Source organism: Lonchura striata, chromosome 3 (genome assembly GCF_046129695.1).
Source record: "Lonchura striata isolate bLonStr1 chromosome 3, bLonStr1.mat, whole genome shotgun sequence".
In the NCBI taxonomy this organism is placed as follows: domain Eukaryota; kingdom Metazoa; phylum Chordata; class Aves; order Passeriformes; family Estrildidae; genus Lonchura; species Lonchura striata.
In genome coordinates, this window is record NC_134605.1 from 33,545,434 (window position 1) to 33,570,424 (window position 24,991).

The window sequence follows — 24,991 nt, forward strand, 5'->3', positions numbered from 1 at the left end:
TGAAATATTTTGTAATTTGATTTAAAGGTTTATTTAAATCACAAAAAGTATGTGTGTGTGTTTTTCTTTTCCCCTCTCAGGTTTGCAATTATGTGTGGCTATATGTCTCAGTTTGAAAGTATACAAAACAAAATCAGGAATGGTTATCTCTTTAAGGTATGTTTCTGTAGGATTTGGGGTTTTTTAAGCTATTCCTTTAAGTTATTTCCTTATATAGTGTCAAAGACAGGTTTTTCCAACACAGTAATTCAGCCTCACAGGTCTATTTTGGTGCTGAAAGTAAATTGAAAACATTATTGTTATGTATGAAAATAAATTATATGCTTGGAAAATATAAGAATTTAGGTAGGATTCTGGGAACAGCATTAAGGCTTCTCATTTCTTTTGTAGTCAAAGGGGGAGGAAAGGCAATAATGATTCTGTTTAGCAAACCAAAACATATGAAATAGTAAGTGATGAACTACCACAGTTCTGCAGTCATCCTTCATGTTGCCCTTAAGTAATGTTTGTTTTAACACTTTGTCCTTGCAAAGGTAATTGTGTTTTTTAGAGTTAGCTGTTGGTGTTACGTGTGCTACTCTCCTCTTCCTTGTCCTCAGCATTGCTTAGACACTTTCCATCCATGCCTTGCCCTCCAAGCTGGTGTGCCCCCTTTCTGGGTGACAGTGAAAGGCAACAGACATGTTCCAGTCTGTGGGGAATGCCTGGGATGGGCTCCTCTCACATCATGTCCGTGTTAGGACTTGGAATGTGGCAGAGCTTCCCTATGAGAGAGCATTAATTACATCTGAGTTGTGCCAAGCAAGCTAAGCTCTGAGCACTGAGACAAACTGGGAACAAAGGAAAAATGACAAATAACAAAGTGCTGCAGCTGTTCAGGGATGGAGTTTTAAAAGAGTCCACGGTGCGAGCAGTAGCCATTTCAGGGAAGTTTTGCTCCTCACAAGTAAATCCTGAAATCTGTTGATTTGGGAAAACAGTAGTATGAAAACATAGCTCTTTTCTGAATAGTTTGTGGAAATGATAATATATGTGTAAGTCAAATACTTTTGTCACTGGCTTAATTAGAAAGACATACGTGGGGGGAAAAATAAATGTTCGAGCAAAATTTATTTTGAGAGGCAAATGGTAGGGCTGAAATACTTATTTTTTTCTTTCAGCTCAGGCTGAGCAATAAGAGCTTTCTTTGGTGAATTAAAGAGAGAAATAAAGGTACTCATGACCTGAAGTGAGAATGATTCTGGAAGGACCTCATTAGATGCTTTATAGGTTTTGTAGTTTCACTATAAACAGAACCATTTTATTTTCTGAATTTCACATTATAATAACAGTTGGTTGTGTCAAGTACCATTTCATTAGGGCTGTCACATTCCAGGGTGGAAGGAACAATGCTTCAGTAATGGGTGCTGGCATGTAAGATCTGTTCAGGAGTAGTTGCTTCCTCACTGATTTGATCTGTGATAGTTTCCTAATACTAACTGTAAATGAAATTAACTTTGAAATTGCCTTCTAAAGACAAATGGTTTTGAATTATTTGACTGAACTTTAGAGCTATTTAGTCATGTCTAAATACAGCATGCCTTCTTGCATTGCATGCAACGTTGCTAAATAATTTTGTGGTTTCCCTCCGTGAGGAAGGGATTTGCTAGTTAAAATTTGAGGTTGTTAGAAGACAATTGCAGCAGAAGAGAATTTATGAATTTGTTTCTGACTTGCAGCAAACTACTTAGAATGTAAACACGCTTGCCAAACAAACATCTAAAGCGATACTACTTTTCTTTCCAATAGGAGCACCTAGACAAGGCAATTGAACTTAAACCTCAAGATCCCTTTTTATATTACCTAAATGGAAGGTGGTGCTATTCAGTAAGTTGTGTTTTATTTATCTGACATATGGATTGAGTATAATAAAAAATTATAATTAAATAGTGTGACTTAAGACAAAGTAGATGTTTATTTAAGTAGATGTTTTGAGCTAAATAAAGCAGATATTTACACTTTCTGAGTTCACTACCAGATGCATGATGCTCACAGCTGACCATTCCTGCCATGTAATTAGGTAAGCTGTGCTTGTATGACCCTCATTGTTGTATTCAGGTTTTTTATCTGAATGAATGAATGAAAATTAACTGATTTTTGGAAGGGAGGAAGAATGACCTCTTGAGTTTACTTCTTTCTTCTGCCATAAACTTTCAGGGTGAACCTGGGCTGACAGCATAGCCTTGTGGTAGCTTTACTTCCCATCCATAACTTAACTTAAAGGCACTTACATGCTGCAGGATTATGCCTGTGGCAGCAAGGCTACCATACTGGCTTGGTAAATTCCAAGGGAACGTCCAAAAAATATTCATGCATAAAAATCTGTAAATCACAAATGAGTTTTGCAAGAAATGCAATTTGTGTCATACCAGTACAACAGGTGCTTTTAAAGATTGTTTTAGTTATATATTTTTATTCATATATTTTATAGATTGTAGTAGATTCTGTAGTGATAAGCACTCATATATGAAAAAATAGAATAATTGGTTTACAGGATTTACTGTTAATAATTTTTTTAGAAAAACTGTGCTTGTGCTTTAGTAAGAGAGTTTTCTTTTTGGTAATCCACATCTTTGAGGGCTCAGCTAGTACTGGTTCATCTCTAGTACTTTGAGGAATCTTTTGTTGGAAGAAAATGTTCTTGTATTGTCTATGCTGTGAAAGATCACTGTGAGTCTTCTCAGAATAAGGACTGCTAAAGCACAGTGAACTCCAGCCAAGCTTTTTTCTTTCGGATACTTCCAATGCAAGTCACTACAAAGTGCAGCAAATTGGAAAGAAGGATTTGCTGTGACACATTGCAGACTTTGTCTTTATCTGCAACAAGACTTAATGCAAAGTAATCTTTCAGCAATTTTTCAGTTCATATATCTAACTTCCAGAGAGCTTTCAGCAGCTATGTTTTTTCTCAGTTGATTTGAAAAAGGAATGACACCAGATTTTTCAAGGAATTTGGCTTTTTGCTTGTCACAGCGTACTCTTGAATATCAGCATTAGCTATGCAAAAATAAGTTGCTGAAGATGTTTCTATAGTATGCCTGCTGTCCTGCCTCTGAGAAGTATCTCTTTTGCCAATGATTCCTTAAGCACTTTTATACTGTGCTGCTAACTGCAGCTTCCATTTAAGCCAAATACTCCCAGATGTTTTCCATGGCGTATTTCTCATGTGAGCTGCTGCTTTTTGGAAACACACAATCTCAGTATACCTCACTTTGTTCTTACTGCACTTTTTTTTTCACTCGTTTCATTTTCATGATAACCACCACTTCCTGACTCAGTAATACATGTGGTTTCTTGTACTGTATCATTACAAATTCACATCCCACACTTGCAACATCTATGCAGGTCTTCCTTACTAAACACTGAAACCACAGATTAGCATTTGCTTTAGGTTATGACCTGACCTGCATTTATTTAAGCGAAACAATCTACCTAAACAGATGTAGCCACTGAAATATGTAAGGATTGAATTCAGATTTCTGTTCTTTTTTTGTTAATTCTTGCCTTCTGTGACTGCCGTAGCAAAATAGTAACCTGAAACACACAGAACAGATTTTTGTACTCTAAACAAATGCAAGTATAGGACTGAATAACATCTTGTTCAACTTCTGGGGCTGTCAGCTCTTAAAAACTTACTGTCTTTCCACACTTTCAGTAGCAAGATGAGGTCATTTGGAAACATTAGTTTTGAGGCATTACTAGTTTTAACCCTATCCCAGTGAGATTGATAATATCCTCACTAGTTTTAGCAAAGTGAGTTGTTTCTGTGCTGATCCACTAACCCAGGTTTTGGCCGTGCATGTGATACAGGTAGTCATAAAAGCTTTTGGAAGGTATGCCAAATCCCATGCTCATGTGCCGCGTCCCCGCCCCAGAGCACTGTCCTCAGCCCCGGCTAGCTCTCCTGCGGGGCGAGTAGGGCGAGTGGAAGCACCCTCCGCTGTACCCGGCTGGGCTTTGGAGAGTGCTTTGTGGGTCCTGAGGTCGCTGCTGATTCCAACGGCGAGGAAATGAGGAGAGGCACTTGTTGGGGGTGAAAATCCGATGTTTATTGAGGTCCTGTGGACCCAACAGCACCGGAGGGGATCCAGTGAGGGGGAGACAGGGTAGGGGTCCCAGGACCTCATCCAATCACTCGGTGCCCTGGATGGAAGTTTCTAGAGGTAGGGGAAGGGGCACCGAGTGACAGACAAGGCACTTGGGAGGGGGCAGGGAACTGACTTGGCATTTTCTAGGGAAACCGACACTTGGGGAAAGGTGGGAAAATTCAGGGAGAAGCCAATACAGTATGGGAGTACACTGGAACAAACCATGACAGAATAAAGATGTAATAAAACATATAAAACCGCAACTCCACACTCATGTTCTGCAGACTGTGAAGTTTCATGCTGTGGTAATTATCCCAAGAGAAGACTGTTGGCTGAGGCATCTCTACCCAAATACTTTGTCAGGGTAGAGATTATGATGGAGTATTTAAAAAGTCCTTTGTCACTCATCTGTACCGGTACCTGTAGATGGAATGATAATGCTCCTCTTAGATGCTCTGTTTCTAATGCTCAGTCTCACTGTGGTTAAGGCTGGGAAGGTGTTGTCCAGTGTGAGATAATTAAAGCAGAAAAGGGATGATTCAGGCAAGAAGGTTAGTTTTTACATTTAACCTAGCTGACTTTGGGATCAAGTTAGGATTGGCCACAATGTTTGTTCTTTCATAGGTATTTCTTCCCAGGTATTTTTGTGTTATTTTGGTCACATTCTTTTATTGAAGCAGTGTAGTTAAAAAAGATAACAAGTTTTTGATGTTTTATAGGCTTTGATAGCTGTTTTGTGAAATCTGATGTACTTAAGTCTTCCTATTATAGTTAGGTATTTCCCATTCACTCCCAATTTAATATTAGGGGATCTTATTACTGTTGTCTAGCATATGTTTTTTTTGGATGACAAACAGGAATTGCATAAGATACTGTAAATGGGGATGCTTCAAGTGTAACTCAGGGGTACAGTTCATTTTCACAAATTAAAATCCATTGAGGAGACTTTGAGGTAAAAGGTATAGAATCATAGACTCATCAATGTTAGAAGAGACCTTCAAGATTATCAAGTCCAACTGTCAATCCTGTCACCTCTAAACCAGTGGAGGCAGATGCAGAAGATTTATTGAAGACTGAAATCTGTATGCAAATACTGCATTTCCTACTTTCCTTAGTGCAGCGCAGTCCTTTGCAAGGAGCAGCAGTACAGTGCTGTCAAGTTTTTGCTCGGCAGTTATTCTTGCTGAGCCAGAAATGAAGCTGATGCAAGGTGTCATAGCACCTTCCAGCAGAAAGGGTAAGCTGGGTTTTCACTGCCTCACATCAGCTGGGGTTTGTCTGTGTTGCAGAGCCAATGACAGTTGTGCACTACCTTGTCTAAAAATCAGTTTTTGCTGTTTCTTATTTCTATTACTATTTAAAATAAGTAGAGCTGTACAAAAGAGGAGGATCATAGAATCCTATCAGCTCTGTTAGAAAAATTACTTCTGGTATCACAATCAAGTAGGCAAGTTTTTCACCAGTCATTTCATAGATGTCATGGTGGGCAAAATTTTCCCTATGAGACCTGCTGTGTATACAAGGAGTGAATGGATCTATTGTGCATGGTATATAAGAATTATTTCCTTAAAGTTTTGGGCACAATTATCTGATAATTCTTTACAATTGTATGTTTGAGGGGGAGGGGGTGTTAAGTATTTTAATGTTTCAAATAGCTTATAAAACTTTCTAGTTAAAACTTATGCTTACTTGCCTTTACAGAACAGGCACAGAACAGCTAGCATGTACTTGTGAAATGGGATCAGAGTTGCTGGTAAATGCTAGTAGTGTATTAAAAATTAGATCTCCTGGGATTTTCTTTCTGCAGGTTATATACCATGTTTTGGATTTGTCTCTGGTGTATCCTAGTGTCTGTTTGGCTTACATCTGGGAATAAATTTTCCCAGTTCCTTTGTGTGCTCTCTTAGTGAGTTTTCCTTACTGGAAAGTGAAAAGCCTAATTCAAGTTGGATAAATACCTAATTGCCTGTGCAGATTGTCCAGGTTCCTCAGCTGGCAAGAAAGAGAATGTTTTTGTTGGAAGCCAGTATTTCAAAATTGGTGTCCAGTTACTTAATCTCTTCCAGAAGTCAAAACATTGCAAAATTATTTAGTAAAATTTTACATTAATACATTGTAATAGAAAAGAAAAATAAATTCTATGGGGATATTTAATTAGGTGTCATTAATATTTTACTGAAGCTGGATCAATGCTGTGATTTGTCTTTATGGAAGACAATTGTGATCATGGATGGCTTTTCAACTCAGGCAGATTAGTTTCCTTTGTACCAACATACTGGAATTTGAAAGGAGCTGTCAATGGGCAGGGTTTGCTTCTCATAAAAAACAAACAGAAGACAAAAATCCAGCCCATGTATGTATGTGTGTGTGTATATATATATATATATATATATATATATATATATATATATATATATATGATTTTTGCTGATCCTAGGCTAAGGAAGAGAAATGGCTATTTTTGAAATTCATATTTAGGGGAGAACCACATTTTTTGCCTTGGCCGTCAGAGATACAAGAGGCCTGATGGAAGAGTGCCAAGTGTGAACTTAACGTTCAACTGCAGTTTCAACTTCCTTCCATCTCTGAGTATAACAGAGATTTTGGTATAGGATAAATGGATAGCAGTTTGTTGACAGATCTGTAGGAGAGGTTGGTTGAGACAAGCATCTCTATTTACTTTGGGATACTGAAGAGTGACCTCCTCTTCTTGGCAAAGGCCAGGCTGTCAGGATGACCCACTACCCTTCAGCTCTAAGGGAGATCAGGAGTTGGTTGATGCTCCTCAGGCCTTTGTTTATTGCTCTTGAGTGTGTGGGGGTAGCTCTCCTTATGTTTGGCAGTTTGGAGTGAATGTCCCTTGAGTGGCCTAGTACATTAAAACCTGATATTCTGTGGAAATACAGTGTTCCTTGCAGTGCTTCTCTGAATTTTCAGGCTTCTGGCAGGACTGATATCAGGATTTCGGAGACCTAAAAAACCAAAGCTCACTTAACATTTGGAAATCATCTGTAGGCAAAACCAATCTTCATTCCTTAATTTTGTTGTAGCTATTACTTGCAAGAGTAGTAGTTTACCTTATTACCTGCTGCACTCTACCACTCTTGGAACACTCACTAAGTGAAATCATGGTTCTGCTGTAGTTGATGATAGTTACCCTCTCTTTTTACTTGATTTTGTATGGACCTCCAGATACACTTTGCACTATTGGAGTAACCTTGACTGTAGCAGTCAGTTCTGCACTACGCTAGAGCACGTTACACCAGGGGTTCTATTCCCTGTGCTTGTTCACAGGCAGAGAATGATTAATAACTTGGTATAGTAGGAACAATGTTTCCATTTCATTGAACATAGTGTAAGAGCTACTCAAATAAAGTTATTTCAAATTAAAGACTTTGAATGTGCATTTAGGGGAAGAGTATAGGTTCCTGTTCATCATTATTGCTCTGGGACACAATTTTGTGTGTTGCATATAACAGGTCTTTTCCATTTGCCCCACTTGAGTTGTAGAGGGGTGCAGACAGACTCAGGCACAGTTAAACTGTAGTGATGGGATTCACCTCAGCTGCCTTTAGCTATCGCCAGGGTCTGTGCTCCATTTGTAGTTGAAGAAAGATAGGAGCGTTCATCCCAGGCTAATGTAGGGGAAGAGGAATTGCCTAATGGAAGTGCCCCTCTGTATTGACCGTGCAAGGAACCTGGACAACTTGTGTGAACTAGGTACTTCGTATATGGAGGGCTAGGCTTGCTGTGACAAATTCATAAAGCTTGTGACATATAAGTCTCACTGAATTCTCAGATCGTCTCTGGAATAGTCACAAAGTATAATGCTGGATAGAGTGCACATTAAAAAAACCTCACTATTGCCATAGAATCACAGAATTGAAAAAGGCCTCTTAAGATCAAGTTCAACGGTTAACCCAGCACTGTCCTGTTCACCACTAATCCATGTCCCCAAGTGCCACACCCACATGTCTTTGAACACTTTGGGAAGGTAATTATATCACTTTATCACTTCCTTGGGCAGCCTATTCGAATGCTTGACCACCTTTTCAGTAAAGGAGATTTTCCTAAGATCCAGTCCAAACCTCCCCTTTGTCTGGTCCCATCACTCGTTGCCTGGGAGAAGAGACTAACCCCCACCTTGCTACAACCTCCTTTCAGTGTGGGTGGTTTTGTGTGAAATGTGCATTTCAATTTTAAGCATTGTTTTAGCTTGATGGGAATGGTGAAATAAAAATGGACAACTGCATATATGTTTGGGCTTTTTAGAAATTTGAGTAGTGCAAAGCAGCACCCAAGCCAGACAAAATAAAGACTAAAACCTCAGCAAATCAGTTCTGATTAAATCTCATAAGAAAATAAAGTAACTGCCAGGAAGAACTTGTGTTTTCAATAGTTAATTATAACTCCACATGGAAAAACTGCATTTTTGTTTCCTCACTATTGCATAACAGACATGAGTGTAGTAATTGTGTCTGTTCAGTGTGTATCTCCAGGGTGTTGTATGCTTTTGCAGAGAACAGTGTAGCACATTCCCTTTATTTTTACTCTCTCTCTTCCTTCTACTTGATGTGATGGACCTAGAAATATAGAAACCACCTTCCTCTTCCAAGAGAAGAGAGAACAAGTCAGCAGTAGATTGATGTGAAAAAAACAGCACTTTGGCAAAAATTCTTTTAATAACTTGCAAAATATGTCTCAGAAACTATAAAACAGTGAGAGAAATTAAATGGGGGAGCACTGCAGGGGCAACAACATCTTGTTGCTCCAATGAGTAAGAACTCCATGATTGCTGAGGAGGTTTTGTGAAAAACATTTTATGTTCTCAGAAGAAGCTTCAGTGATGAGGTATGTGAAAGAGAATGAAAACAAAAGCTTTATTTTTGTAATATTGTTTCTCTCTGGGTTGTCATTTAGTTCTTGGGTGTGAGACACTTACTGACAACATGTAACAAATAAGACTTTGGGACCCTGCTGAGCAGCTAGCAAGACTTGAACAGGATGCCTTCTGTCTCCATGCATTGCTGCTCTTCTGTGGCTAGAGACATTGGGGCCAGATGAGAAAACATGACCCAGTGCTTTTTCCTGCTGCATGCTGACCTGTATTTCTGGTCTTTGCAATCATATGTTTTGTTTGCAACAAGAAGTAGGTAGAACTTGATGTCTGTTCAAAGGAGAAGCATTCTAGTTGGTAACTGTGGATAGTTATGAGAGAGTGGATTCTCATATTTACAATTATTATCTGACATCTCTGCAAAATTGCTGGATATAGGTGGAGCAGCAACAGCCCTGCAGATATTGAAAAGCCAGGGAATGAGGCAGGAATAATCTAAAACCAAGCAAAACTATTTTAAATTTCATAGTAGTAGGAGAGACTTGAGTTCAAGGCTGAACTCTGTCATTTGAATTGTAGCTCCTTCTGAAAAAGAGATGTACCTGTGTGAGTCATAGCTCTGACCAAGTCTCTGATGAGAGGCTCTCTTTCTTTGCCTGTTTGTGCCTCTTCTCTGTATTGCCTCTGCATAGATCAGGCCAGAAAATACAGAACCTTGTTTTTTACCATTTTTTGACTCATCTGCTCCGTGACAGGAGCCATCAGTGCTGTGGTTCAAATACTTATAAGAAGGAAAAAAAATCCTGGCTTTTCTTTACAAAAGAAAAAAGGTGTGGTAGAAGTGTCCAAAGGAAAGTGGCTTCACTCCTCTACTTAAACAGGCTCTTCTTTCACATTGCATTTCTTACCAACTCCATCCTTTGCTAGAGATGTGAGGGTTGGGTGTTGGAGCCAAATACCTTATGGCAGTAACCAAGGCAGTTTCTGTCAGGTGTCAGTGTATGTAAGGGAAGAAATCATGTGCATTGTGTAGCAATATGATAGTTACCTAAAGTGCTTTTATAGCAGCTCATCTTCCTGAAATTAGAAGAGGTCATTGGGAAGTGTTACTTGTCATGTAGGAAGAGCTAAAAATGAAGCCTATTTCTTAACAGTAGTTGTCACCAGCTTCTGTGTAATAAATGAACTTGTTATACAAGCTCCAAAACCACATTTTTACTGCAGCAACAGCTAGTCATAATGTAAGAAAGTAGTCAAATGCAGAGATTGTCATGCAAAGCTGTCTGTCTCATGAAGACCTTAGCAGGTTTCAAGCACTATTTCTAGTCTTAGGTTTTTTAAAAAGGCAAGATGCTATGAAACCTAAAATGTACTTTAAGCTTTACACATGGAAATAACCTTGTATTGAGGATGTTGGTGTTTGGTCATATGACTCTAAAATACAAATGACTGCATTGAGCTGGCCAAACTTGACACTATAAAGCATTCCTTTACAGGTTCTTTTCCAAAATATGTTGTAAAGACAGCACTTACTGCAAAACTGAGACGCAAGTCTAAAGAAATCTGACCTTTTTTTTTTTTTTTTTTTTTTTTTTATTCTAGGTAGCTCAGTTGTCTTGGCTTGAAAAGAAAGTAGCTGCTGCTCTCTTTGGGACTCCACCAACTTCAACAGTAGAAGAAGCATTGCAGAATTTCCTTAAGGTAAGCCCTAGCCAAGGGTTTTCCTGTGTTGCTCTTTACCAGATGTTATATGTGTGTATTGTCAAGATGTGTGTATTGTTAAGATGTTCAACAGACGATGTTCAGTAGCTATAAATTCAGGACTCCTCTAAACACCACTGAGATTTCTATTTTTTTTTTTTTTCAGTTTTAAAATTAGTTTGGACATGAGTGGTTAGCATCTTTTTTTCTTTTATTTAGTTTCAGGAAATTCTCCAATTAATTGTCATGGTTAATAGTTATTGAATTGAATGTGATATGGGTATAAATTAGTTACATATGCTGCTGAAACAGATGAACCATAGTGATAGTTGCTGATTTGCCTGTTTCTGCAAGAGAGTTGGCATAGACAAGGAAAACTTTGACATTCTGATACTTCTCTTTTTTCTGATCTGAAACTTTGTTCCATTGAATTTCAGTAGAAGCCTTTCTTATTTGTGGAGATGAAATGGCTTTTGTGGTGAAGTAGAGAAGAAAGCTCTGTCATATAGGTCCATTTTCCTAGGCATTGTATTTGAACACAGTTATGAGAAAACACCACAATAATAAAATAAATCTATCTTTTATTGCCTTCCATATGAATAATTTCTGCTTCTGGAGCTCAAAAGCATACAAGTTTTTCACATGACTGGATTCAAAGCATAGATTTCTAGCATTACAATTATTTTCAGAAAGTTTTTCAAAGAAATTGGACAGGCATCTTTTCCTCACCATAAAAAGTGCTTCTTTTCTGTGTTCTTAGTCTATTTAAAGATTGAATGATCTCCTGAATTTTGGAAAGTACAATACATTACCATCTTCCCAGTTTAAGAGATTTTATCTTGAAGGTCAAATTCCAAATGTGGTAGAAATAATTTGAAACATTCACTTTAGCTTCAGGGCATTTTGTGGTGGGCTGCAGAGTGACTGTGGTTTTAAGTCATCTTCAGCAACAAAAATCAAATTACTGTCTAAAAGACAACTGTTTAGGTTTGTTTTTCAGTTGTTTGATTCCACACAGTTGTGGTAAAGCAGCATTGTTTTGCTCCAAAGATTACAGCTATAGATTTCACTGATGTCATTTTCCCTTTCCAATAGCTGTTCTTTGATTAAAAGCTTCTTCTTTGTTAGTAGATAGTAAGAGTTTTATTCATCTTGCAAGCTTCTATATTCTTGATGTGTTAAAAAAAAAAAAAAAAAGACATTATTAAGCTTTTTTAATTGACTGAACTTTTCAGAAGATGATAATTTGAAAAGAAAGGTGAACCCAGAGCTAGAAGATAAGAGACTGTGGAAGGGAAATAATTGTAAAATTTATAAACACAGTTCCTTACTCATTACACAAAGTCTGAATGGTTAGTTGCTTTCTTATTTCTTTGATGAGGAAAAAAATGTTAATAATCTATAGACAGTGGTATCTTTAAGCCTATCCTGTAAGTGAATTAATCCAATAGGTCTTGTACAGAATGACCCTAGATCTTTACAGAGTGCTTGGGGAGAGAGGAGAGCCAGCAATACACAGAACATTTTCTGTGTTCACTGTCAGCATCTTATGTGCCTGGTTTAGGGTTTGAATTCTGTATTTTTTTTTCTTTTTTTTTTTTTCTTGTTTTCTTTATTGTTTTTAAGTGCTACTAAACAGATTGCATTACACAGAGTAGGGATGATTTGGTCTGATGTTTGAAGAAATGTAATGTATTACTAAAAATGTTACGCAGACTGCATAAATCTCATCACCCAAGTTTCATGTCTATTTTATTTCCTGTTTTTTTGTTATTTAGGCAGAAGAAATGCATCCAGGATATTCCAAATGCAATTATGTGTATTTGGCAAAGGTAACCAAGTTCTTTTAAAAATAATGATTTTTAGACTCTGGTGTTCTTATAGTGGTCTGATTGGAAACAAAATGTTTTTTCTTTTCAGTGCTATAAAGATCTTGGCCAGAAAAACAATGCACTGAAGTACTGTGATTCTGCACTGTCAATTCTCTCAGTTACTAATGAGGTGGGTATTGAGTGTGATAACTTGTTCCCTTGTGACTGCTCCCTTTTCTTTGGCATCCATTATTGCACTGCCGGTAACAACATAATGTTTCAGTTTTTCCTCTGAACACAGAACATTCCTTTTTCCTCCGCTCTAGGTTGGCTCATTACATTTGTCTCTATCAACAGCTTTAAAAAAAATCTGTGTTTCGGGAACTGTCAGGGACTTGTCTATATCAGAAATTGAATTGTACTCTTTGTAATTCAACCCACTTCATTAGATCATCTTGAGCATAAGCAAAACAGTTGAGTGTGTCACTCTAGCTGAAATTTTGCCCCAGACCTATGTTTTTCTTGATTGAAAGCACTCTGGATTTTTGTCCTACAGTCTCTGTCTCTGCTCCTGAAAGCCTCTGGTTGATGATTCTTGTCAAGGGCAGTATGTTAACTACAGCAGAGGCAGATGAATTATTCAAGATTGGCTTTGTCTTTAACCACAGGCCAGTTAAGGAGGCACAGTTCTTCAAGTCACATCTGCTGGCCTAGAGTTTGTTCTAAGAGATTACTAGATTTCTCTCAGGGCCCATTACAGTGTTTTAGGCCCATTAGAGCATTTTTGGTATGTGGACACAAAATTTCTACAAATATTTGAGAGATTTTAAGTTGTTTAATTTCTCGAATATGAACCAAGTCATGGCAAGAAGGTTTACTGTGTCTGATCTCATGTAGAAGCAAGTTCCATAACTGACCTATGACTAGGAACATCTTACCATCCTAGAGCATGATGAGTTCAAACTTGAGCCTTTTCAGCCTAAGGGACCCTCTCTGAGCACAGCAGATGTGGTATGGAGAAAGAGAGGTGATTCCTGAGAGGAATTGGCCCCATCCCATTTAATTCTTTGAAGTTAAGGAAAAAGACCATTAAATAACTCTGTAACTTGATTGACAATAAATGCTGTGTGTGGAGCACTAACATGTTTATGTCAAGTGTTCCTGCTGGGAAGAAAGACCCCTGCATGCCTCACCAGCCACTGCTCCTGGGTGGCCTAATTTCTGGCCCCAGTTATAGTATGTACCAATCATAAATTAAGTAATCATTGCTTAAGTTCAGTGTTTCTTTAAATATGTATTGATACTGATATGACATTAACAACTATTTAATTCTTTATTCTTTACTTACTGTTAAAATATACCTTCAGCTTGCCTATTACAGAACATAGTAAAGGCTGCTATAAATTATCTGTTTAATATCCCATCACATTTCTGAAGTATCAGCAGACCTGAGAAGAAGGAACACACAGGTGAGGGATAGTTGTATGTATTCTGGCAAGCAGGATGGTGATAAGAACAAGAATTACACTGATTTGTATAATCAGAAGAGTGAGTGTCAAATGGGCCCAAAAAATCTTCTGTCCATCTGAAGAGGACAAGATGATTTGACCTCTCCTGTTTTGGCTAATTCTATAGATATCACAGATTTGTCTCCTTTTTCTTGTTTACTTGTGATGTGTTTTGAATTAAGTTTAGAAAAAAAAGAGACTAGAATATGTCATTAGGGCAGTATGGCATTCTTCCAGAAGACTATGGCATTAGGGCAGTAATATGTAATTCAATTTAAAAAAAAACAACCAAGCACTCAGCACAGGGTAAAAAAAACCAAGTGCACACTGAAAGAAATTACTGTGAAATGGAGATCTGGAACATGAACTCTGCTGTTGCTGACTGTTACCTCAAATCCCATCTGAATTCAAATATTACATGTTGTTTTGGTTATTGTGTTACAGAAAGACTGTTACTGTTTTTTGGGAAAATATTTTGGAAGTGAAGTGGCTCAGGGCTTGGAGCTGTATATAGGAATAACTTATAGTGAGATTAGTTTAAGAGGGGGAAGAGACTGTAATAAGACTGAAGAGGCATTGGGGAGAGAGTAATAAACAGATGCTAATATGCACTTTATTAGTGCCTGAATTGACTGCAGTACTGTAGAAGATGGGGTTTGTGGTCTTAAAAAAACGCACAGGTTAGCAGCAGTGTGAGGATTTCTTTCCATTTGCCACAGCTCAGGATCTCAAGGTTGTCAGCAGTATGGTGTTTTGTCACAGTCATGTGAAACCCATCATTCCCAAGTGCAATCAATAGTTTGTCATATGAGTTTTCTCTTTCTTCAAGCAGGGGAACTCCTTTATTGTTTTTAAATTTTGGCTTCTAGTGCAAAACATGTATTTGTATAAAGGCATGAAATCAGGAGCAGACTGAGAGACGAAGTTGCTGGAAAGGTGCCACATTGAAGAAATGTATACTATTTCATGATAAAAATCATCCCACAGAAGAATTATCATAGACAACGGTTTACTTTTTATTGCTTCTGAGCATCCACAGTTTCCAGTTACTTCTGGGAACCAGAGGTGCTTGGCATCAGTAAAGTAGCCCATAGCTCATTTTAATCCTCAGGTCAAATTCTCAGCTGCTGTAACTCAGGACACTTCTTTGACACTTTTTCTAGGATTCATTTCACATAACATTTTGAGTTAAGTGATATTATTTTTGTCTTGAGTGTTATGTCACATCCAAATATCCCTTCTGTGCATCTGTTCTACCATTTATAGAGTTTGTTTTAATTCAAGGGGTAAAGGGGCTTCCAAACATAGGTAATTCTTGTTAAAGGAAAAAAAATCAGATAGCCTGATTAATCAGATTATTAGTTTCAAACCTAATCTGAATCTTAAAAAGGATACAGAGAAATTACAAAAAAAGAAACAAGTTATGATTGAGTTCTGTACATTAAGAGTTACAGGAGGATTTTTTAAAAGAGGACAGTTTTTAAAAATAGCTTGGCACATTTTTAACTTATCAGTCTATGCATTCTTTTTATTTTAAAAGGAAGTATGTGAGATTTGGTTCAAATTACATCTGGAAAAACATAGCTGATATTACAGTGCAACTTTAAAGACCTGTCTCTATCCTTTATAAACAAAAAACCTCCAATGAATCATACAGTCCTTCCTTGGCCATAAATAGTGTAGAGTGGTACTTCACTGCTGGAGGTGCATGGGACATGAAATTGTCCAGTTTTTCCTCTGGTTGCTACCCAGGTGGATAACCTCAGGGTCCTGGGAAACATTTGCCCCTTCAGTAAAAGAGATCCGAATGTTCAGGGCTGCTGTGAGGTATTGTTAAGTGCTTAACAGCTGCTCTGTTCTGCTAGAGGATGTTGCTTTACCCTTACTGAGACTCATTTTGTAGTGTGCTCAAAGTCTTGCTGAGTATGACTATGTGAAGGGCTCTTGAAACCAGATGTGGTGGACTATTGTGATGGAATAAAATTACTTTTTTAAAATTTGAAGATAAATATGTAATTTAATTTTGAAATCATGAGCATTTGTCTTGCACGCAGAAAGACAGAACAGGTGGGGGGGGTGTGTGTGTGTGGGTGTGTCTTTGGTTAAACACATGGTCCTTTGCTTGTAAGGGGAATAAGACCCTAATTTGTTGTTTATAATAAAGATTGTTAGAAGTTTTCAGTGCTGGAACTCATAGAATTTCAAGTCTCAATGTAGAATTATGAAGTATAATAGTCACAGAATTGTTTTTTCTTGTGTCTGGAGACAAGCATGAGTATGACAATGAACTCTGTGCTTGTAGGACCAGTAAGCTCACCACAAAGGAGTTAACAGCCTGACACAGAAGAGATTAAAATTTCAAGGTTCTAGTCTCTACTACATTTTTAAAAAAAATTAATCTCAAAAGCAGCAGTTGCGTTACAAAAAGCATAGTCTTGGAAGAGATGAAGACAGGAAAACAGGAAAAGTGCAAAGGAAATCTATTTCCACTGAGTTGCTGAAAGTATTACTTAAAATATAGATAAAAACTTGCCCAAGGCTAAGAAAGTGTTTTACTAAATTATTGGTGATTTTGTGCACTCCATCCTTCTCAGTAATTAGAAATGATGGCAATTCAGAATTGAAATTAACAAGTGGGAGAGATTTAGACTTTACAGAAATTCATTATTATGACATTATCTTCTTACAGGTGGAGAATGGCAGGAAGCAGAGACTTGTTAAAGACTCTGCCTTCAGCCTCAGTGACATCTGAAACTCATGTAGAGGAGATGATAAATGTAATCAAGCATAAGCAGCAGTAATGGCTGTATTTTTACACAACAATGCAGCTGCTTAGTTCATGCTCATACCGTTTTCTTATATTTTTTTGTACAACATCATAATTGATTTCCCTGTCTATTAATTACATTTTTAATATTGTTTATAAGGAAAAATGTGGGGATTGCAGAGAGATGGAAGAGAGGTCAGAGTATAAATTTCATCAGCCATCAGCTGTTCCATTCCAACAGACCATTTGTCTGTCTGGATTTTCAAGTTTTTCCAAAAAACACCCACTCCAGCAGCCATGGATTGATAGTGGTATGAGCAGACCTTCTTGTGATATTCCAAGAGATTTTATGTGAAGCTGCTATTGTAATCTATCCTTCTAAATAAGATTTTGAGGAGAAAAAAGTAATTTACTCTTGCTTTTAAAGTGAAGATTACAAATTAAGACTTGTTTTTGAAAAAAATTACCAATTTAAACTGAGTAATTTGGGCTAAACTTATAAAAGTGTTTTTGTTTTCTCATCAACCAGAATATTTTCTTTCCACATCTTCAGCTCAGTACAAAATACCTTGCTTTTCAGAGAATATTTGTTGCTTTAGATTATTTTGCACATTTGTCCTCCAAATGGTCAGCAAAAATTAATGATGCTTCAATTGAAAAATAATGGAAGTGTTCAGATTTGTGTTCATTTTAAATTCTAGGCTATTGTTTTCCTGATAGTACTGTTTGTGGAGTTGAACAAGAATTTCCTAATAGCTACCACCAATTCAAAGCTAAAATATATTTGAAGTGTGCTGAAAAAAACTATTCATTAATTAGTGGTTTTGTATACAATGAATGTGACCGCTTCGAGCTGAGGGAATACCCTTTTAAAAAACTCATTATAAAGAAATCAAATTTCAAACTAAAATTCTAGGGGAAAGTGAGACATTTGTGAAAGAGTTGCTAAAACAATTTGAGACTTCCTATATTTTCCATTATTTTGCACTTCAAAGAATAGTCTATTTTTCTCCATCTTAGTGATCACATCAATTTTCTATCTGCATGTTATTAAGTCCTTGAAAAAAGGTTTGTTTGCATTGTCTGCTTATTTATTCTCTCCCTCTGAAAATGATTCCAAAAAGTGATGAAGATATTTTTTGTGGTGTCACAGCTTCATAACATAAGGATGAAGTTTATCCTGATAAATACCAAGCTTATTATATTTATGATGAAACGGACTATCACACAGTATTTGTTTTAACATCCTGTCAAAGCTAACACAGTTTTAGCATAGTTCTTAGTCCAGCAAGAATGGTCAGCAGCCAGTTCTCCAAAGTATGGAGTATGTCTCCTCCACGGGCATTCTCATGATGCAGGGGCAGAGTGGAAGAAGTATTTGCAGAAGTGGTGGTACACTCCAGGATTACAAAATTGACTGGCAAAAACCCATTTTGAATTTTTGTAGAGTAGCTGGGCCAGGTCAAACTCCTGGGATTTTGAAATATATTGTCTTGGGGGCAATATACAGGGTGAAGGAAAGCCTTGACAGGCACCTGTCTGAGGGGGCTGTAACTGGGTGTGATTGTGTTCAGGCTGTTTCAGCAGTGACAGTGCAGAAAGAAAAGCTGTAGGTCCCATAATGGGAGAGGCAGCAGCCAGGCAGAAGGAGGAGAATTTCTTTAACACCAAATGCTCCACATTGTGTACAATAGTAAAAGAAAACCAGATCATAGGTGAAAATTTAGTCTTTCAAGTCAGGAAAGAACTAGCCAATTAAAATTTTACATGACTACTAACTATTCTGAATTGTATTCTGCTGTTTTGTAATTTTTCAACAGTAGTCCTTGAATGAGCTGAGTTGTTTATTTGTGTTCTTCTGGGTGCGAAAGGGTATTGCCTGAAGTAATATCCAAAAATCTATAATTATTGACAGCTGCATATTTTAAAGCTGTGCTTGCCTTGATCCTAAAAGCCTTGAGAAGTTATGGTTAATCCCCAGAGAAGATAGTGATAATATGAAAGAACATAGAATGCACCAGCTTGTGACATACAGCAGTCATGTAGAAGGTGCACGTGGATGATGGCATTGATGTGTTGCAATACCAAAGGACAAAACTCATGGTCTTATATAATTGTTAGTGCATGCTGCAGTCACACCATCTGTGAGAGTCTGTCAGAAAACCAATAAAGGATAGGATAGCATTTAGCTTTGCATGATTTATACTGTCCACAAGAGCTATTGCTCTCTAACAACCTTTGTGCATGTTTGGGAGTCTTTTCTGCTACAGTCCAGGATTTCTCCTGGAGCTGTGAGGGAATTATACAGCTGTACCCAAAAGCAGGAATGTCTCTCAGCACCTCATTGCTGTTACTGCATATCAGAGTACGGCTTCGGACCACCCTTGCAGCCCAGCTCATTGAATATACCATGCTGCCCTGCTGACTTCAGTGAAACCCTACAGGATGCATGTCAGCTTGGGATTTGGCAATGGTTGCACACAATTATGTTTTCCTTGGCTGGTATGACCATTTTAGTTGTGGTCATGGGGCTGTATCATTCTCTGTTGACAGTTGGGACTTTGTCAACAAGTGCACACATGTGCAGTGCCTGGGTTGAGTGTATTAGCACATAAGGAAATAATTAGCAGAGATGGAAGTTAAAATCATTATCTTTCTGTCTTGCTTTAATTATAATTTAATTTTTACATGCACATTTATATGTGTAACTCTCCATGTATATGTATCAGTAAATTTTTTTTTTCAGCAAAAGTGAACTGTCAAAATGTGGACTACTTCCAGTTAAGCCAACATTCCCTTTTTCCCACCAGCTCTCTCTTTTTTCTTGCCCTTGTTTTCAACTCTCTCTCTCCCCTTGTTCTGTCCCTGGCCTCCCAGGTCTTTTTTTCCTGTGCATATCCCCTGTGAATGATGAAACATAAAAGTAAGGCAACAAAATAGGAATAAGGCAAAATACAGTCCCTGACCGTGTTATTTGAATACATTTTGTGTAGCAGTTTGCAGAACATTTTGAACTCATATTCAACTCTGAAAATGATATAAGGAGTGTTAAATAAATATAAGCCTTGACAATAGAAAGATGAGGCTGAAAATGGCTGTGTGTTCAGTCAGTGCTGAGTTTAGCCTCAGGGTGAACAAATGGGACTAATGCAAGTATATTGCATTCCTTCTACAACTTGCACCTCTTCTTCTGCTTGCCACACTCTAAAAGAGAAACTGGGAAAAAAAGAAAAAAAATAATAATAATAAAAAAAAGCTAACTTTATTGTTCATTTCCAGAAAGCCACAGACCCAGAAATCAACAAGGAGGAGAGTTGGCCCAACACAGGATTTATGGCTTTTTCTTTCCATTCGCAGCCAAGCTTTGGGCAATAATAGAGTTTTCACCCTAAAAACCAGAAACTAGTACACTGAACAGAATTGTGGCTTCTCTCTCCTTTTAGCATGACACACCTTTTGTCTGGATGGACTCTCTCCAAAGGTGGCATAATAGTTCCCTTAACTGACCATTCTCAGCTTTGTTTTTAATGCCATTACTGATTTTTTTCAATGCTTTTGCTTATTGACTGGAAGCTGCTGGCTCAATTAATGCAACCCATTGAACAGTTTGCAACAATAATTCCTGCTTTAACTGATGTAGTTCTGTTTAGAACTGGCAAACCAGAGATAGAACACTTTGCATGTTTGCAGATTCTTCTCCAGGCAGTTCTTAGAACAATTTTGGGTTTTGTTCCATTCTTTTTTCTAAGCCCAGAGGAAGATTCAGTGAAGATTGCCCAATGTTTTCTAGACCTTTGCGACTTGTACAGCTCATTGCCCAATATAATCCTTTACTTCTAAAGAGACAATTATCCAAAGTTGATTGGAGATTTATTTTTAAAATGCTGTATCCTGCAAAATGAGTAGAGAATCCCATCAACTCATGAAATGCTGAACACTATTCAGATTTGAGAAAACCTGCACCTTTATAATCTTCAACTTAGAAAAATGTCGTAAGAGTACAACCAGATACAATTAAGATACCATATACAATTTTCCATTTCTTATTAGCATGGGACAATATCTGGCTTTTTACTTTTTTTTATGGAGTTTAGAATAGTTTTTACAAGTTGACTACAGTCAATACAGAAAAGAGTGTATTTTCCCTGAATTAAAGGAAAATTTTGAGGTTTTCAATTTTTGTTTAAAGCAATGGCCTGGTGCTCCAGAGAGCCTGTATTGACATGGAGTTTAAGGGGTGCTCAATGCTGTATGACATTTCCTTCTGTTAGAGTATTTTGGCAAGAGCTTTCTGGCTTTGCAGTGTGTGCCTTTAAAGGCCTCTGATAAATGATTAGGCAGATAGTTTAGCCTATTGTTGCCAGTAGGAGTAAGGCAGTAACTCCAAGAGAAGTGTCCAGCTAATTTATTAATGCCTTAATCCAGACCAATAATATGATGTAGTTTGACATGTCTGGCATATGGTTTCTATTATCTCAATATTCTTCTCTGTTCCTCCATGACATTATAGACAACTAACCAAAATAAAGAGAAGCAGGAATTTCTTCACCCATAAAATATATTCTAAAATGTTCTGCATTTTGTTCCAGCTATTTGGTTGATTGAGTAATGAAGTGAATCTTGAAATCTAGTGGTTACTTCACTGACTGTCTACAGTATTTTCCTTCAGACTATCCCGTGGCATTATCATTACTGGCCCCTGTCATTAGAAATACTTACACAAAATCAGTGATGTGCAGGCACTTTTCATTTGAACTGTTAAATATCCATGGGTGCATATGTTGGGTGTTTGCACCCTTATGAGCTTTCAGGCATGAGGTGGTGACATTTTAGAAATGTGATTTTAAACCAAAGTGCATTTTGCAAGCTAGTAGTTTTGCAGCAGCAGCTAAAGGAAGCAGGGGACATTTAAAAATAAGTAGAATAATGGAGTTTTTGTACTGTGGTTACATGCCTATATGCATGTGCCCCTTTCCAAGCAGATTATGCATGGAATAGCCAAAACATATTGGGTACCTGTGAGACAGTCTTAGGCCTGGCTTAGGTTAAAAGCCCAATGCAAAGTGTGCACTTAAAACATTGGCCTAAAAGGAGCCTTTTCCTGCTGCCCTAGGAGTATAGTGTAGTGTTGGCTCTGAGCACAGCAGGTCACCTGCCTCTTGCTCCCACATTGGCCCCACTCTACCCTGAGCCCAGTAGCATAGGCAGAGCCCAGCCTGCAAGATACTGAGGGTGCATCAGCCCATGGTGTCTATTACAGGTAGGTATGGCTGTGTGCACTGAAACCACAGTCTAACCTGTGTCATTCATTACATTTCCCAATGTTTTCTTCTTAGTTGTATAATAAATCATTAGCAAACATCACAGAACACCTTTAGAGAAATTGCATGTGGTCAGGATGCAAGATTACATCAGGTATAAGGCAAGGCAATATTTTATGTGAAGTACACCAATAAAAATTATATCCCAAGCCGAAGGGCTTACTGGTCTGCTGAGAAGGCTATTTGTGGGCTTACATTTTAGTGCTTTAACAGAGCTGTAAAGGGAGGCCACCATCTGGCTCTTGTTTTCACTTCAAACTTTATTTTTGTATTCACTGATAAATTAACCTACTATGCAGTCTTTATATTTTGTGGCTGTTGCAGTTGTGTGTTATGTCTGTTGTTAGTAAAGAAATGTGGATAGACACGTATTAGGCAAATGAAGGGATTTATCCTCTCTGAATTGATGCATGGTTGTCTGTTTCTTTCAGGATAAAGAGGCCCAGAAAGACTTAGAGGCTTTACTTCTTACACTGAAGCTCTGATACTGCGTACTTCTAAGTCTTCATGCTGTAATAAAATTGTAAAACTAAAATGAGACTGGAAACTGTGGGTAAATTTCAGCTAAGTCAATGGAAAAACAGTCATTGATTTTGGTTGACTTTGATCATGGCCTTTAAGTGTCTGGCAATTATGGTATTAAAATAATACATTCATTTTTGATTATTTATAATCTTGTACTGAAGTTTAATTTTAGATTTCTGACACTGTGAGTCTGATTCTCTGAACATGAAGTCCACTTCTGGCAATGGACTTTCAGGGGGTTTGAATGCAAAAGGAATAAATCTCACTCTTTGAAAGATGACTCAACATCTAGTACGTGATGCCAGCATAGTACTGCGTGTAGCATAAACAAAGAAATGTTTCTATAGTAAATTATATTTATATCAACTAATTTACACAGATGTGTACAGAAGAAAATAATGAATATTTATGTTTACACATTTCTCTACTCTTGAAAAAATTACAGTCTTGTTTAAGTTAAACAAAGCTGTTGCCACAATGAAACTCTTTTTACTTTAAACCTATTGTTGGTTTTACAAAGCAATGTGAAAATTTTATAAATTCAATATTATAATTTATTTGTAACATCAAGTATGATATTATAAATAGGGCCAATTAGATAAAATGGTTTAGATTAATCTATTACAGCTGTGATATTTAATGGATTTGTATCAGGACCTCCAGCAAGTTTGTGACGTCTGGCTCTCTGTCTTCAATTTGAAGCATTGCCTAATGTGATTTCATCAGAGTGTCTTTGAAGACCCTAGTGCAGCATGTGACCATCACTAACCTTTTATATCATCTATATAACATAACCTGTACATAGACTACTAAAGACCTACTACTTCTGAGTGTGTTGGACAACAGTGTTTTCAATAAAATGTAGCAGATAGGGAAAGAATTTCTATTCACCACTGGAGTGATCCAGAATACACCAGAGTCTGTAGAAGAAGAGAGGCCAGGTTTTTTTTAATTCATGATCTTAATCTCAATGCAGGGAGTGTATATTGAAGAAGTAGGCATTTCTGTTAAAGAACATAGAATTGAGTAAGGACAACTATATGTTTCCTTGATCTATTTGATGTGTAAGATAATGTGGACCACTTTTTGGCAAAGACAGGGAGATCTTCACAAATTGAAATAAGCATTTTAATTTTTTTGAATGTTCATCCTGTGAAAAAAATAGTTTCTATATGTATTTCTTTGATTTTTTTAATACATAATCTCAGAGAAAAGAGAAAATACCATGAAAGATTAATCCTAACAGTTCCTTCTATGACAGTATTGTGATTCATGCAGAGTAATTGGCTTGTGAATGGGGAAGCTGGAAAGGTGACACATCATGATTTTTATAAGGGTCTGTTGGTAGTCTGCTTTTGATGTTTTCATAGTCAATGCAGGAAGCACAGTTTAAAAGAATCTGCAAGAGTGATTTGTATTTAGGGTTGTTGTTAACAATTCAATGTCACCTAAGAAGATGTAATAAGGAGGCCTTTCCTGAAATCAATTTTATGCTAATTGATATCCTTTATAAAATAAATTGGATTATGCAATAGATACTTCAATTACAATTAATTGTTGCTGATAAAAGCTGAAAGTGTATTGGAGAAATATATTTGAACAAGAAGTTACTTAAATTAATTACTGAAATTACATGACATAAGTAGGATTTACTTTATTAAGGGCAAATATAAAGTCTTGAATTGAGGTAATTAACAGAAAGAGATTGGAGGAGACCAGGTGTATAGTAATTCTATGGAAAAGGACATGCAGATTCCAGTGAGTGAGAAGTTAATAATGGGTCAATAATGTTATGTTTTTGTGAAAAAGCAAATTTCATACTAGACTGAATAAATAAACATTCCCCATTAAATTCACACAAAATAACCTTTTACTCTAATTAGGCCTAGTAAGTTCTAATGAGGTCTGAGCTCGTGTACTGTATCTGGTTTCAGGCACCACACTTGAGGGAGGTTGTGGTCTAACTGGAAGGAGTCTAATGCAGAGAGAGACAAGAAAGATGAGTGTGCTAGACAACATTATTTTGCATGTAAAATAAGAAAGAATTTGGTGTGTTTAGTCTGCAGGAGCAAGGACTAAAGGAGTATTCACATTTGTAAAAAGCTTTTGCAGAGAAGACAATAAAAAAAGAACCCCAAACCTTGTTCTTCGAATTCCCTATTCACAGGACAAGAGGTAATTGCCTACCTTCTGATTGGGCATTAGAAGAAAATAATCCTGATGGTAACTTTGCACAGCCCTGCAATACATTTCCTGAGAACATTATAAAATAATTTACTTAAGTTTTTTGTATAAAAGTTAAATCAGGTTTCATACATTGCCAGTGTTTAAGGCACATTCATCCTCTGGCAGAGGTTGGACTAGATGACTTCTTAAGATCCCTCCTGCCCCTGC

The 24,991-nt window shown here is 37.2% G+C and overlaps 1 protein-coding gene across 2 annotated transcripts in view; it reads left to right on the forward strand.

Moving 5' to 3' along the window:
- Positions 1-24,736, forward strand: part of RMDN2 (regulator of microtubule dynamics 2) — a 48,355-nt gene extending 23,619 nt beyond the window's left edge. For both annotated transcript variants that reach the window (XM_077782055.1, XM_077782054.1), the window contains exons 6-11: positions 81-156; positions 1,789-1,866; positions 10,567-10,665; positions 12,444-12,497; positions 12,586-12,666; positions 22,504-24,736. In XM_077782055.1, coding sequence (XP_077638181.1) covers positions 81-156; positions 1,789-1,866; positions 10,567-10,665; positions 12,444-12,497; positions 12,586-12,666; positions 22,504-22,557 — 442 coding nt within the window. In that variant the 3' untranslated portion in view covers positions 22,558-24,736. The remainder of the gene's footprint in view (positions 1-80; positions 157-1,788; positions 1,867-10,566; positions 10,666-12,443; positions 12,498-12,585; positions 12,667-22,503) is intronic.
- Positions 24,737-24,991: the final 255 nt, after the last annotated feature.